Source organism: Diplodia corticola (assembly GCF_001883845.1).
Source record: "Diplodia corticola strain CBS 112549 chromosome Unknown scaffold13, whole genome shotgun sequence".
Classification (NCBI taxonomy): Eukaryota; Fungi; Ascomycota; class Dothideomycetes; order Botryosphaeriales; family Botryosphaeriaceae; genus Diplodia; species Diplodia corticola.
The window spans coordinates 303,221-317,347 of NW_017971492.1; the positions used below are offsets into that span (position 1 = coordinate 303,221).

Consider the following 14,127-nt stretch of genomic DNA (forward strand, 5'->3'; position numbering starts at 1 on the left):
CACTTCTTTGTAGACAGACCGTCCAAGTCCCAACGCCAAAGGCCGACAAGCGATTAAGAAATCTACCGCTTCCCCCATGTCTGGTCGGGGTAGCTTAAAAGAAGATGTGTGAAGAAGAAAGCAAAAGCGAGCATTGCCGACTTTGAAGGCGAGTGTTTCCACCATTTCGTTAACTCAGCAAGAGGGACTCGGTGCGAATTGTGAAGTCGAAGTTCAAGCAACACATCATCTCCAAGTCGCACGAAAGGTTCGCCGACATATTCAGAGGCCTGAACTATGGATAACGTATCGATACGTGAGGGACAGAACTCCACATACCGAAGGGTGTTGGTGGAGGTGGAGACAACTCAACATCACTGACTTGGGGATGGTGGTGCGAGAATGCCATGGGGTAGACTGATCTGTTAGGGGATCACTCCAGGGCTTTGCTCGAGGGCTTGTCAAGCGGGAGGTCCTGTTAGGCAACAACTACATCATTTCAGGTACGAATGTTATCCCGAATGACTCAAACGGACGACGACGTCAACTTTGCGGCTCAGCTAACACCCAACAGAGAGAGCTTGGACGGAAGATGGAGCATCTCCCGAACACGATCATCGCATTCTCTCCAATCTGGTGAAAAAAAGACGGCAGTTGATGCCACGTGCATCGCCTCAAGCTTGATTTTTCCGATATGCAGAAGTGGATCAGATATAAAAGTCCGCTTTATCTCCGCTGCGCATTAACATCTGCAGAACACCGGCCCGAGATAACCGCTGCGGCAGTGGCGCTGATCGTCGCGCCGGCTCCACGCTCCACGATGCTGATGTCAATCTCTGACTAGTTGCCTGTGGACCACTGGACCCAACCTTTTCGCTCCACTGCCTCACCAGACGGTTTTACAACGGGCGCGACATGTCGAAGACAACAAGCTGAAAAAAGGTAAGAAAGTAATATACATGAGAGATGGAACATGCAGACAGACCGCATCTTCTTGCTGATCGCAAGCAACCACTTGTGCTTCAAGGTATTATTCGACATAGAATTTCTGCAACTGGTCCCGGCGAGCGAGATGGTGCAATGTTTTCCGGTCTTGCTAATCAATGAACGTCATTGAAGCATATCACTCCAGCAGCTCTGCAGGTTTTTCATGCTTGCCGTCCCTGGAGGTATGGGTATCTTTGGGGCTACTAAACATTTTTCTTGACCACCTGCTTCCGTTCCATTGCTCCCCCGCCATCCCCTTTGATACCCTCTTCTACTGTGTACGACGGCTGTTGCACGCATTGCATAACGCACTCGCCATGTCAAATCGAAGCGGCTCTTTGCATCTGGAGACTACCGAGGAGAAGCGCAATGTCCGAGACAAGGAAGACTTTGAGCGTGTACAGTCATCCACTGCAGAATCACGACAAAAAGCATCCGATGTAGAAATTGTGGATTGGGACGGCCCGGATGACGCTGAGAACCCGTGGGTTATCACAGCCTCCGCCGTGGGCAGCTGTCCCGTACTGACTTGAGCAGTTTCAACTGGTCAAAGAGGCGGAAGTGGTTACTCACCATCACCACATGCTTCATGTAAGTCTTTATCCACCCAAGCGGTGACCATACGAGAAGCTAATTACAAAAGTTCTATCCTCACCGGTCTGTCGGCAGGGGCGTATGGTGGAGGCAACGAGCAGATGGAAACGAGATTCAACATCAGCCAAGACACTTTTCCAACTCTTTTTTGGGCTACTACATCGTGGAATGTGGCGCTGCGTTGATGCCTCTGTTATTCGTTCCCCTCACGGAGCAGGTCGGCCGTATGCCGGGGTACTTTGTGCGTGACTCCATATCCCTCCCCAAGACCGGCTCTTCTCATGCATTACTCAGGGCTCCTACATCATGTTCTTGATCTGGATGGTTCCCTCGGCCGTCGCAAAGAACTTCGCCACGCTCATCATAACGCGCTTCTTCGACGGCGGCTTCAGCTCCGTCTCCATCAACATCGTCGGCGGCACCATCACGGACATCTGGAAGGGCGACCGGGACCGCAGCCTGCCCATGTCCATCTTCGGCCTCACGTCCGTCGTCGGCATCGCGCTGGGGGGCCCTTCATCGGCTCCGCCATCGCCGCCAACATGTACTGGCGCTGGATCTGCTACATCCAACCGATCTTCGACGCCGGCTGCCTCCCGCTCTTCTGGTTCATCCTCAACGAGACCCGCGCCGACGTCATCCTGGCCAGACGCGCCAGGAGGCTGCGGAAATCCGGCAACCGTCCGAATGCTTACGCAAAGGCCGAGCTCGAGAAAACGGACGTCCTGACGTCGCTCAAGATCTCCTTCACGCGGCCGGTGAAGATGCTGGCGACCGAGTGGGTCGTCTTCTTGTTCACGCTGTGGATCTCGTTCGCGTGGGGCATACTCTTCCTCTTCCAGTCGTCCATCGTGCAGACGCTCCAGACCAACTACGGCTTCGGCGTCATGTCGACCGGCCTCATCCAACTCGCACTAGTAAGTTCTCTTCCTTCCTCGCTTCCTCTTCTCCGCCAGTCTTCCTAACCCAACCCCTTCCCCCCCCCCCCCAAACACACAGTCCGCCGGCGCCCTCCTCGGTACCATCCTCAACCCCCTCCAAGACGCCCTCTACCTCCGTTCCGCCTCCGCGCCCCGCAACCGCAACCGCCACCGCCCCGGCCGCCCCGGCCGCCCCGGCCGCCGCCCCATCCCCTCGCGCGCCTCTACTCGTCCGTGCCCGGCTCCCTCCCTCCTCTTCGCCGCCAGCCTCTTCTGGTACGGCTGGTCTTTATCGTCCCCGACCGTCGTCCACTTCCTCGTCCCCGCCGCCGCCGTCGGCCTCCTCGGCATCTACAGCATCTACCTCGCACCTCGCCGTCGTCGTCAACTACTACCTCGCCTCGCCGACAGCGTACGAGCGGTTCGCGGCGTGCGTCGGCCCCCTCACCTCAGCTCAGCGCCCGCCAGCCTGGGCCGGAAAGTTGTTCGGCGCGTTCTTGCCCCGCGAGCGAGCGGGGCAGAGGTTGTTTGGTGGGGAGTTGGGGTTGAGCGTGGGCGGGGGGGCTTGTTGGGGTTTGTGGGGTTGGGGTTGAGCGTGGCGCCGGCGGTGTTGGTGTTGTTGTGGAAGGGGGAGGAGGTTGGGAGGAGGAGTCCGTTTGTGAGGGTGGCGGCGTTTGATGGTGGTGGTGGTGGTGGTGGTGATGATGATGATGGAGGCGATGGAAAGGGGGAGGGGGAGGGGGAGGGGAGGGGGAAGGAGTGAAAGAGACTGGGTTGTTCTTGATGATGACGATGATGATGATGATGGAAATATTAGGAGAGAGAGAGAGAGAGAGAGAGAGAGAGAGGAGATTGGTGGGTGGGTCGACGAGATGGAAAAGTAGCTTTGATGTAGAATGATACCGAGTGACCCAAACGTAATCGGTTCCACTGATTACAAGTATGTGAATATGATTCTCAGCGACCTATCGCCAAGAAATACTATGTATCCTTTTTCCAGTGAGAAAGCCAGAAGAAACAAACTCCCAAAAAACGCCCCGCTAAGCTTGGCTCTCTCTGGTACGAAGGTTACAACCAAAACACGCACTCAGCGCTGGTTAATAATAAAAAAAGAAACAGACCCTACCCGCCTCAGCATGACCTCGTCCTGTCCAAAAGAATCATCACCAATGCGACGACCCCTATCATCCGCATGGTCTCTCCCTCCCTCTCTCCCTCTCTTCCTCCTTCAATACGCCGACCGCACCCTCCTCACATCCCCCCTATACGTATCCGTCGGTCCCCCCGGCCCGTACCCCGACCCCACCACCATCCCATTACTCGCATTCCACCCCGCGGCATCCGCATCGCCCAGCCCATACCTCAACCCCGCATACCCCCCTCCGCCGCCGCCACCGCCACCGCCCGTCCTGCTCCCCAAGCTCCCCCCACCACCAGCAACCCCTACACCCGGCCCTCTGGTCCTCCCCATACTCCCCACACTCCCCATCCCCATCCCGACCCCCCTCCTCGCCTCGACATCATCACAACCGCCGACGAACCCCGCACTCCCTCCCTTACCCCCAGAACCCGCCAATGATAATCCTCCTCCTTGTTGCTGCTGCCGATTCAGCTCCTGCACCTCGTCCCAGCGCGCGCCGCCGTGGAGCACGTTCTCCGAGTAGACGAAGGGCTTGGGCCCGCCGGGGGGCCGGCCCTTGCGCACGCGCCGGCGCCGGGAAAAGTAGACGCAGCTGAGGTAGAAGGCGTGGACGTGGGAGGGGAGGATGGCGGCGAGGAAGAGGATGCTGTGGGGGGGTTTTTTTTTTTTAGCCTTAGGTTTTGCGGTTTTGGTTGGCTGCGGGATGAGTGGTTGATTGATTGGGGGAGGTTTCGTTTCGATGGCGTGGAGGATGTGGCTGGCTGGGTGGGGGCGGTATTTGCGGTCGGGGAGGGGGAGGGAGGAATGCGCAGTTGGAATTGGGGTGGGGGAGGAGAGGGGAGGAGGGGGAGGAGGAGAGGACGAAAAAGAAAAAGAAAAACTTACGCGTTTATCAAGGTGTCCATGCCGAAGCCGGTCAGGAAGATGACGGCGAGCGGGGGGAAGAAGATGTTGACGATTGTTATGAAGAGGCGGTAGCAGATGGCCATGATGGGCGATCCGGTCGATTGGGTGGGTGGGTGGGTGGGAAGATCTACGATGCGGGCGACGCGCGGGTGTGCAGGGCGATTGATGATTGACGAACGACGGGATCACGGGCGGGCGTGCGGGCGGATCTTGGCGTCTTCGTGACGGGAAAAGAAAAAAAGGTTCGAGACCGAGCCGCGACCGGGAAAGACCATGGAAACAAAATGAGCGGAGAGGTGTTGGAGAGATGGGGAAGGGGAAGACGGAGGACGGGTGCCTGGGGCAGGCAACTCGGGCCCGACGACGACTGCTCAGCTCGCGCCCGATCCCAGAACATTTTTCTGCACGGCTGCCAGGATTGTTGCGAGCTGGGCCCCTGGGAGCTTGGTCGGGCCCTGGCTGGTGACGTCAGTTGCGACTCGTGGGTTCGGGCGTTTCTCCGCCTCAGCCCTACCCTATCGATAACGAAAGTGGGATGGACTACTGGCCGTGGCTCTGTCGTTGACGGTCTGGCATTGGGTGTTGGCAGAACGGGTAAGACAAATGCTGGTTATGATTAGAGAGACACGCACCTGTTGCCATATGTAGTAATAGTATTCAACCATCTAAAGACCTGTTACAGGCTTGTCTACTGTTAACTCTAAGGGAAATCTACGCGTGTCTTAGATGCTTGGGAAAGAAAGCATTACTACTTGGTGGTTGGAACAAGTAGAGAGATTATCCATCGTCATGACCTTTAGTCACAATGAAGAGCTTCGTGTCTTAGCCGAGCCCATCTTTTCATTCTGGACCTTTTTTTTTTTTTAATAATATCAGCAGGTGCAACTGTGAGTGTGTCAAGCGTATACGCAACGTATGATGCAGAAACTAATGACTGCTGCGCTACTCACCTCTTCCCCTCGGCCCCCTCAACACAACAACAGTATTGGTACACTGCGCTTTGCCTCCCGCCGCCTTCTTCCTGCCTAAACAAAGCCGTTTCAAGAACATTCACCCGGCAGAGCTGCTAGCAGGAAACCGCTCACGGCTGCTAATTGGTCTTTCATTTTCGTTTTCCCTTTGCTCCCTTTTTCCTCGAAAAAAGCGAAGTTTTTATCTTTCTTTCTCACACAGTCACATCACATCTCCCTGACCAACCTCCTCCCACTATTTCTCCCCCACCCCCATCAACGACGTCCCTTTGCCTGCCGAGGTTTCGCTTTCGATTGGAACATCATTTCTCCATCCATCCCTTATACGCCCGCCCGGCTACCTAGGTAGGTAGGTGGACAACGTCGTCCCTATCAAATAACGCATCCACCTATCAACCCTCACATTCCAACACCCCTTCATCCCTTCACCTCTTCCCCTTCTTCTTTTTCTTATTGGCACCGCCGCCTCCACCACCAGTCTGCTGCTGCTGCTGTCCTGCCCCACCAGCTTGCTGCTTCTCCTCCGCCACCACGCCGCCCTGCGTCAGGCCCGCCTGCCTCAGCTTGCCCTTGCGGCCCTTGGGCTTGTAGTAGCTGCGGTCGCGCATCGGCAGCCACCTCTCCGCATCCACCTTCTTGCCCGGGTCAAAGTCCTTGGGCAGCCTGCTCTTGCGCACCTTCTTGTTCTTCCGTGCACCACCATCATCCTTCGGCGCCGACCGCTTCGAGCCAGCAGTGGTGGTCTGCGGGACGACCGCCGCCGTCGCCACGCCGGCGCCCTCGAGCGCGTCGACGTCGACGTCGGCGACGAGGCGCGCCACGGGCGTCAGCGCGTCGAGCTGCGCGGCCTCGATCCGGTCCGGATGCGTCGACGCGTACGAGGCGACGAGGCCGGCCGCCGCGGCGCGGTCGGCCGGGTCGGCGGCGAGGAGCGCCGAGAAGATGGTGCCGGCCTGCTCGAGGTCCGCGGGCTGCGACGACTCGAGCAGGGCGGCGCCGGCGGCGCGGAGGAGCGAGGCCGGCGGGGGCGTCGTCGCGTCGCTGTTTTTGCTTTTGCTGGCCTGCAGCCAGTAGGTTGCGGCCTTGGTGAGCTCGGTGCGGACGGAGCTGCGGCGGCCGGCGTGCGCGTAGAGGGCTGCGAGGGTGCCGACGACGCCGGGCGCGAAGCGCGTGGGGAGGACGTCTGAGTTGCCGCTGTTCTCGAGGCGGACCAGGAAGTTCTCGAGGAGGGGTGTGGCTGCGCCGTAGTTGCCCTCGTCGACGTAGATTTGTACGATGGTGAGGGCGAGGCCGATGTCGTGAGGACGCTTGTTGATGAGCGGGAGGAGCTGCTTGATGCCTGCCCTACCACGCGCGCCCTTGGCGTGCGCTGCGGCGTTCACCACGGAGAGGCTCGCAGTGAGCGGGTGGGTGGAGGCGACGGGGTCGGCGGCAATCTTGTGCAGGGTGGTGCTGGCGACGCCCTTGTGCTTGTGGGACGAGAGGTCCATGACGTAGGTATTGTGGTCGAGGATGTTGGATTGAAAGGCGAACGGCTTGTCGCTGACGGGAAGATTCGCCGACTGCTGCATGCTGCGCGAGCTCAGGTAGGGATTGGTGTCCTCGGCGGCCCTGGCCATGCCGTTGACGTGGGCGATGTGTCTCGTCGAGGGGTCCGGGATACTTTCAGATCAATCAGCGAAAACAGTCCCGCACCAAGTCTACACTGACCATACTCCTGTGATGAGACCTCTTCGGCCAGCTTCGCCGCCTCGTCGAACTTGCGTAGCTTGTGCAGCACGTAGATCTGCTGGATGATGATGGGCATGATCTCGGCCTTCTTGTCCTCCTCGGTCAGGTCCTCCGAGGCCAGACACAGGTCCTTCGCGCGCTTCAGCAGCATCTCGCCCTGCCCGAACTCGCCGCACGCGATGCTGCTGCACGCCGCGTTGTACGCCGTCTCGAATGCCTCCAGGTCTTCCCGGCCGACCTTGCCGCTGCTCCACTTCTCCGCCAGCTTGCCATGCTTGGGCTGCCACTGCAATTGCGCGTCGACGGCCAGACGATTGATGCGCAGGTCGTTGTAGTGCTCGTAGCCCTCGCCGTCCTGCGGCCGCGTCGCCAGCTCCTTGTACACATCAGCTGCGCGCGCAAAGTTCTCGCCGCGGTAGGTCGCCTGGGCGAGGACGTGCTGCGCGCCGCGTCCGGCGTTGTTGCTGGCGGCATCGGCGGCGACCTGCTCGGCTTCGGCGAGCTTGCCCGTCTTGTACAGGGCGTAGGCGTGCTCCAATGGCACTCTCTTCTTCAGAGCATCGCCGCCTTGCTCGATCTGGCGCAGGGCATCGTCGAAGCGGTCGAGCTTGAGCAGGGCAACGGCACGGACGTGCTGCGCGTCGACGTCGCTTTTCGACTTGGCGAGCTGGGCGTTCGCGGCCTTGAGAATTTCGTCGTGATCGTCGAGGTGTGTCTGGGACAGCAGGGCGGCAAGCGAGTTGCCGGTGCTGGCGGCCATTGTCGGGGAAAGGGCGAGTGGGGGTTGGAGGTTCGACGGAGGTTCAGCGGGCGGCCATGGGCGGCGTCGAAGTCGGTGATGGAGCTGTCCATGCCCGTCGGGAGATCACCGGCGACTTGGGTGGTGGGGTCCGGCCGCCGCCTGTGTGGGGTGCGCGAGGGCAGCTTCGCTAAATTTCAAGACCAGACGTCAGAGCTCGATTACTTTGGATTCTTCTATGGCATCTGTTCGGGTCTGAGAGCAAGCCAGGCTCCAGCCACGTCCCCTTTTCTAGTGCAAATCTCCGCACCATAAAGTCAAGTTCCTCATCCATCCAACGCCTGCAAATGCTGAGACGCCCATCTTTGCCTGCGCAAACCCCGAAACTCCAGACACAAACAATATCAATTACAGAGCGTCTTCAAACTCGTCTGCATCCGACTCCTCGCCTGCAGAGGGCTGAGCAGAGGACGCTGCCGGAACAGACGATATGGGAGGCGTAGGAGCTGCTGATTCATCCACTTTCACCCGCTTCGCCTCTGGAGCCCCATCACCGCTGGTGGTGGCCGTAGGTGTGCCCATGACGTCCTCAAACTCGTCGTCCTCGTCCTCCTCTTCCTCTTCATCCCGTGCGTCCTCCAGTGCCTTTCTGCCCTGCTCCTCATGCAGTCTGTCCTTCTCCTCTTGCAGTGCAATGAAGTAGGCATCGATCTCGGCCGAGTTGCCCGACTTTTCCTCCGCTGGCTCAAGCCCATTGCCCGAATCAGCCAGGGCTCCAGCATCTCCGTTTGCCTTAGCCCCGCTTGCCTCACCACCAACGGTCGAATGAGTGGCCCACACAGGGAGCTCGTTCGATGCCGCGATCTTGGCCTTGTGGGCCGCGACTCTTGCCTGCTCTGCGGCCGTGTTCTCCTCCTCGGTGGAGATGGTGATCTCCACCTTCTCCGGTCCGGTTGTGAGACCCTTGACAGCGGTCGGGCGGAGCTTCTCGTCGACCATGACCTCAGTCTTCTGCGCCGGGTTGATGTATTCGTCGCGTGGCACGGGCTTCGCGTTGGCGACGGCTTCCTCGCCAGTGACAGCGGGCACAGTCGTCATGTCAATCTGCTGCAAAATGTCCAGCAAGGGCTTGAACTGCTTGTTGAACTTGGCGGGGGTGTCATCGGCCTCGGGTTCGGCGTCTTCTTCCGTGTTGCGCGACTTTAGGGGAAAGTCGCAGCGCTTGCACAGAAAGCCACCGCGGCGCATGTCGACGTGGTCCAAAGCCTCCATGGTCGTCCATTGCGAATTGCAACGCGGGCAGAGGTAGTCTTTCTTCTCCTGGGTGGGCTTCGATATGGCCTTGATCTTCTCATCCAGCATGTGAATTCGGTACTTGACGCAGTCGACGGCGCGGCGGTAGTCGATGTAGTAGTATTCTTTGTTCGTCGGCTTCTGGGCGCCTTCGCGTGTCTCGGAACGGACGTAACTGCAGCACTGTGAGCGCGAGCTTTGGGACGCAACAAGCGACAAAGCGTAGGAGCATACACTGAAACAAGACCGCCCTCCCTCAGCTTAGCAGCGTACTTCTGGACCTTCTTATGGTTCTTGCCCTCGTCCATGACGAGCGACAAGTCGGCGGCGGAGATGCTGCGTGCTTGTCAGCGTGGCGGCGACGCGACAGACATGGGGAGGCAGGCACGTACGCGCCATGGTTGACCAGAGCGTCAATGACGATGATCTGCTCGGTGTCGTAGAAGATGCGGGTGACGGTGCGGACGAGCACTTTGGCGATCTCCATGGCCACTGGTTCAGCGGAAGGTCGGGGGAGTGAGCATCGGGCGGAGGAGGATGCACGATGCAGGCGGCAGGCGGCAGGCAGCGGGCAGCGGGCAGAAGAGCTGCTATTGTGCAGGCAGACAAAGTAATGGCCGTGGAAGCTGGGCGTGGAGAGCTTGCCCACCCGCGCCGCGGTTCAGCCGGCGGGATCTGCGCTAAATCAACACTGTCCGCTGCAGCCCTCACTACTTTTTATGTCCCAAGCCCGTCCACCCCGCCTCATGCTCTGCCGACCTCCAATATGGATTCCGAGCCCACCAAGCCTGCGGCGCAGTCTTCCGACTCTGCAAAGCCTCCAATGGACCCCAAACCTGCCGACAGCACGCCCGCATCCGCCAGCGAAACCACCGATGCTCCGTCGGGCAATGGCGACAGAAAGCAATGGCGCGACAAAGGCACCCGCGGTAACAAGCGCAAATGGCAGCAGGGCGGCAACCTCCAGCATGGTTCGCGCGGTAAGAGAAAGGATATTGGCCGAGGCGAATATATGTACGGCGCCCGCTATCCGCCGCTCTATGTCGCAGCTAATTAATCTCCAGTCGCTCCCAACCAGACAAGCGCGCTCGCAATGAGGACGAGAAAGCCAAGCGTCGCCGTTTAGAAGCCGAGGGCATCCAGTCTGTCCTCCCCAAGGCCTTCTCCAAGGAGGAGGTTGACGCCGAGGAGCGTCGTCCCAAGCGCAAGGTCGTCGTCATGATCGGATACTCGGGCAGTGGCTACAAGGGCATGCAGATGTGAGTACGACTGCTGCGTTGGAGAAGCATACATTCTAAGCCTACCGTAGCATGCCAAACCACCGAACCATCGAAGGAGACCTTTTCACCGCATTCGTCAAGGCCGGCGCCATCTCGAAAGCCAACGCCGACGACCCCAAGAAGTCTGCCCTCGTCCGCTGCGCAAGAACCGACAAGGGCGTGCATGCCGCTGGAAATGTCATTTCGCTCAAACTGATCATCGAGGACCCGGACGTCGTCGAGAAAATCAACAGCCATCTCTCTCCGCAGATCAGAGTTTGGGGCATCGAACGGACTACTGGCAGTTTCAGCGCCTACCAGGCCGTTGACTCGCGCTGGTACGAATACCTGATTCCCACCTACTCTTTGCTCCCACCCCACCCCAACAGCTACCTCGGAAGGAAGCTTGTCGAGTTGTCAGATGAGGTGGGCGATCGCGAAGGGTACGAGTCCAGGCAAGAGGAGGTTGCGGGCTGGTGGAAGGAGACTGATGAGAAACACATCAAGCCTGCTCTGGCAAAGTTGCAACCCTGGGTTAGAGAGCTTGTCGAGAAGGCACTCTGGGAGTCGGAAACTGACCCCGAGGCTCCTAACGAGAAGACCAACGAGGTCGCTGCCGAAGATGCTGCAGACATGGCCCAGCCTGTTCGTGTTGGCGGTGACAATGCACCCGATCCCATGCATATTGATGCCAGCGAAAAGACTGAAGAAGCCGCCATCATCATAAACGAGCCAGGCATCACCAAAGAAGCCGAGCCGGAGCCAATGGATAGTGATGCGACAAAGCCTGAGTCGGCCACAGCTGGGGACGACTCAGTTCAGACGACAAACGATATCCCGAACCCATCTGCCGAGGACGACATGCCCCCAACCGATCCCACGAAGCTTTCTTTGGGCCAGAAGCGCACGATAGAAGCAGCCATTAAGCAAATTAAAGGCATCTACATGGACGCCAAGAAAGCTTACCGTGTGCCCTCGAAACGCGTCGATCGCCTCCGCGATGCTCTCAATGCCTACGTCGGCACCAAGAACTACCACAACTATACCGTGAACAAGAAGTTCAAGGACCCTTCGGCCAAACGTTTGATCAAGAGTTTCAAGGCTGCTGAGGAGCCCATCATCATCAATGGAACCGAGTGGATCAGTCTCAAGGTCCATGGACAAAGTTTCATGATGCATCAGATCAGGAAAATGGTTGGTATGGCGGCGCTGATTACCCGCTGTGGCTGTCCAGTCGAGCGTATTGCGGAGACGTTTGCCGACGTCGACGTCGCGATCCCGAAAGTGCCGGGTCTAGGCCTGTTGCTTGAGCGGCCGGTGTTCGACTCGTACAACGCAAAGGCCGCGGACAAGTTTCAACGCGAGAAGGTCGAGTTCACCAAGTACGAAGCGGCTATGGAGGAGTTCAAGCAGAGGGAGATCTACGAGAGGATATTCCGTGAGGAAGAGGACAGCAACCAGTTCAACCAGTTTTTCGCACACATTGACGGTTACAGAGAGCCGTTCTTCCTCTACCTCACCTCCAAGGGCATCAAGGCATCTACTGGACCGGAGATGGAAAAGGCGAAGGACAAGAGCAGGGCCAACAAGCCGAAGGAGTTCAACGGAGACTCTGAGAGCGATGCCGAGGCTGGCGATGGCTGAACGGGACGGATGTCTCACTGCAAGCTCTGACGCCTACTGGCACAAGTTGGTCCATACATGGGCTCTATGATATTATATTTCATTTGATATAGCCTATCTGATCCTCGGGCGTGTGCCGAATAGCGACCTTTCCGGAAGCCCTCATTGACCACATCAAGTGCATATCAACTGTGAACAGCAATTACACACCATCCGTACCCGACACAAACGGTAGCTCAAGAACGTGCGCAAGTATGTACATAAGACGAGCGAGTCAATCTTCGGAAACTTCAGGACCCGCAGGTACACCCGGTACCCCTTAGAGCGCGCGTGCTGGGAAAAGGTTACCGGTTCGTCGGAAGAGGGATAGGAAGACGTGATAGGATATTGCTGGTACGTGTGTTGAGTAAGTTTCGCATTTTGGCTTTTCGGCTACGAGATCCCTACTTTGAGATCTTTGGTCATAGCAGATGCGATGACTGGTCGTTTGCCAGGGATTGATGAAAGTTTGCTGGCACAGATCGGTGACTATCAATCAATGCTTTGTCCCTCTTTTTTTTTTTGTCTCCATGTCGTGTCTGGTATCTTTTACTTTGAGTCGCTGAAGCTTGGCGCTGACGATACACCTCTCCGTCCAGCTGGGTCGAAAGAAAAAGTGGCGTTTGAATTAGCCCGTAGGGTTAATGGACAGGTGAGAAGTTTTAAAGAACAATGAACACACATCTTTCACAACAATCGAAGGTTGCGTTTGAAAAAAAAAAAAATACGGAGTTCCAAATGAGGGCTGTTATCAATCTCGGGTCGGCAAGACTTACAACAAACGTGCAGGCGGTTCCAGATGTGGGAACAAGCTTCCGAAAAGGTAAAAGCAAAAAGCAAAAATCAAGGACCGGGGGTAGGGGAAAGGAAAAGGCGCCGTCTGGCCCAGCCAGCCGCGTCAGCCTCTCATGCGTGGGAAAAAGAGAGGGTCCTGCAGCCATGGGAGAGCGACGGGTACGGAGCATCCTCCCGAAGTCCCCGGCAGCCAACGGTTGTGTCTTTTCTTGCCCTTGCGCTGCTTTCTCTCTCGTCCCGGATCAGGCCCCCTTGTCCCGCCGCGGGCGCGCGCACGCAGCAAGCCAAGCAGCCCCGCTCCACAGTCTCCCCCCACCCGATTCCACACCCGATGTGCTCCTCTCTGCCTCAAACAGATGGCATGGCAAAGAGTTGAACCGAACCCGACACCCACACACATGCAGCCGCGCGTTGCCATAACTGACTGAAAAAGACACCAACCACGACGCCGTAACATTACATCATCAGCTCATGGATCCACCCCTACCAACAACGACCGCCAGCCAACCAGCCCGCCCCATCCGCCCGACCGACTCCCGTTTCCCCTCCCCCTCCCCCCCACCACCAAGAACTGGCGGGTGTGCTGTGTGCCCGGCCGACGGTAGAAGGATCGATAAGCTTGCCGCGCACCCGCACCGGCAGCCCAGACGCTCGCCCCACCTGTTCCCTACACAGTAGTGCCCATCTCTGCTTCTTCTCTCTCTCACACTCTCTCCCCTTTTCGCCTCCCACCCACATCCCGGCCTTTCTCCGTCGAACATCCTCATCGCATTCGGTGCATGTTGATGTCACCGGCTAGCAGCGGGCAGTATGTAGACGACTCGTTACATTTTCTTCTCTATTTCAAATTCTCCAATGACGACGCGCGCGGCGCTCGCCGCCGCTGCATGTGTTGTGCTTTTTTGCTTCTTGACGGAGTCTGCTCGTCATCTTAGCGATAATTACGTGTGCTCTTGGCTTTGCTTTGCTCGAATTCCTGAACGCCTCTCGTCGCGCGCTCGTGGCGCCAGAGGGAACGACGAACGTGTATGTGTGCATGTGCGTATGTGTGCCTTCCGCACTCTATCCCATACAACTCTCCTCCTCGTCCTCCTTCGCCCTTCGCCGTCGCTCCCCTCCCCTCCCCATCCGATCGCGACCAAAACCCCTC

At 58.1% G+C, this 14,127-nt stretch overlaps 5 protein-coding genes across 5 annotated transcripts; 2 read left to right on the plus strand and 3 right to left on the minus strand.

Moving 5' to 3' along the window:
• Positions 1-1,283: 1,283 nt before the first annotated feature.
• BKCO1_13000103 (mfs multidrug transporter) lies at positions 1,284-3,243 on the plus strand (the record flags this gene model as incomplete). The annotated part of the gene is made up of 7 exons (XM_020270822.1): positions 1,284-1,450; positions 1,504-1,557; positions 1,610-1,730; positions 1,778-1,801; positions 1,855-1,971; positions 2,019-2,477; positions 2,560-3,243. The coding sequence occupies 7 exons, from the start codon at positions 1,284-1,286 to the stop codon at positions 3,241-3,243; spliced, it is 1,626 nt and encodes a 541-aa protein (XP_020132448.1).
• A 465-nt stretch (positions 3,244-3,708) lies between these two features.
• On the minus strand, positions 3,709-4,610 carry BKCO1_13000104 (plasma membrane proteolipid 3; the record flags this gene model as incomplete). Its single annotated transcript, XM_020270823.1, has 2 exons — positions 3,709-4,267; positions 4,507-4,610. 2 exons carry the CDS (start codon positions 4,608-4,610, stop codon positions 3,709-3,711), a joined length of 663 nt encoding a protein of 220 aa, XP_020132451.1.
• A 1,313-nt stretch (positions 4,611-5,923) lies between these two features.
• Positions 5,924-7,989, minus strand: BKCO1_13000105 (signal recognition particle protein; the record flags this gene model as incomplete). Its single annotated transcript, XM_020270824.1, has 2 exons — positions 5,924-7,160; positions 7,214-7,989. The coding sequence occupies 2 exons, from the start codon at positions 7,987-7,989 to the stop codon at positions 5,924-5,926; spliced, it is 2,013 nt and encodes a 670-aa protein (XP_020132450.1).
• A 387-nt stretch (positions 7,990-8,376) lies between these two features.
• On the minus strand, positions 8,377-9,748 carry BKCO1_13000106 (transcription initiation factor tfiie subunit alpha; the record flags this gene model as incomplete). Its single annotated transcript, XM_020270825.1, has 3 exons — positions 8,377-9,436; positions 9,496-9,597; positions 9,654-9,748. 3 exons carry the CDS (start codon positions 9,746-9,748, stop codon positions 8,377-8,379), a joined length of 1,257 nt encoding a protein of 418 aa, XP_020132453.1.
• Positions 9,749-10,027: 279 nt separating this feature from the next.
• BKCO1_13000107 (trna pseudouridine synthase) lies at positions 10,028-12,164 on the plus strand (the record flags this gene model as incomplete). Its single annotated transcript, XM_020270826.1, has 3 exons — positions 10,028-10,275; positions 10,326-10,520; positions 10,571-12,164. The coding sequence occupies 3 exons, from the start codon at positions 10,028-10,030 to the stop codon at positions 12,162-12,164; spliced, it is 2,037 nt and encodes a 678-aa protein (XP_020132452.1).
• Between the last annotated feature and the right edge of the window lie 1,963 nt (positions 12,165-14,127).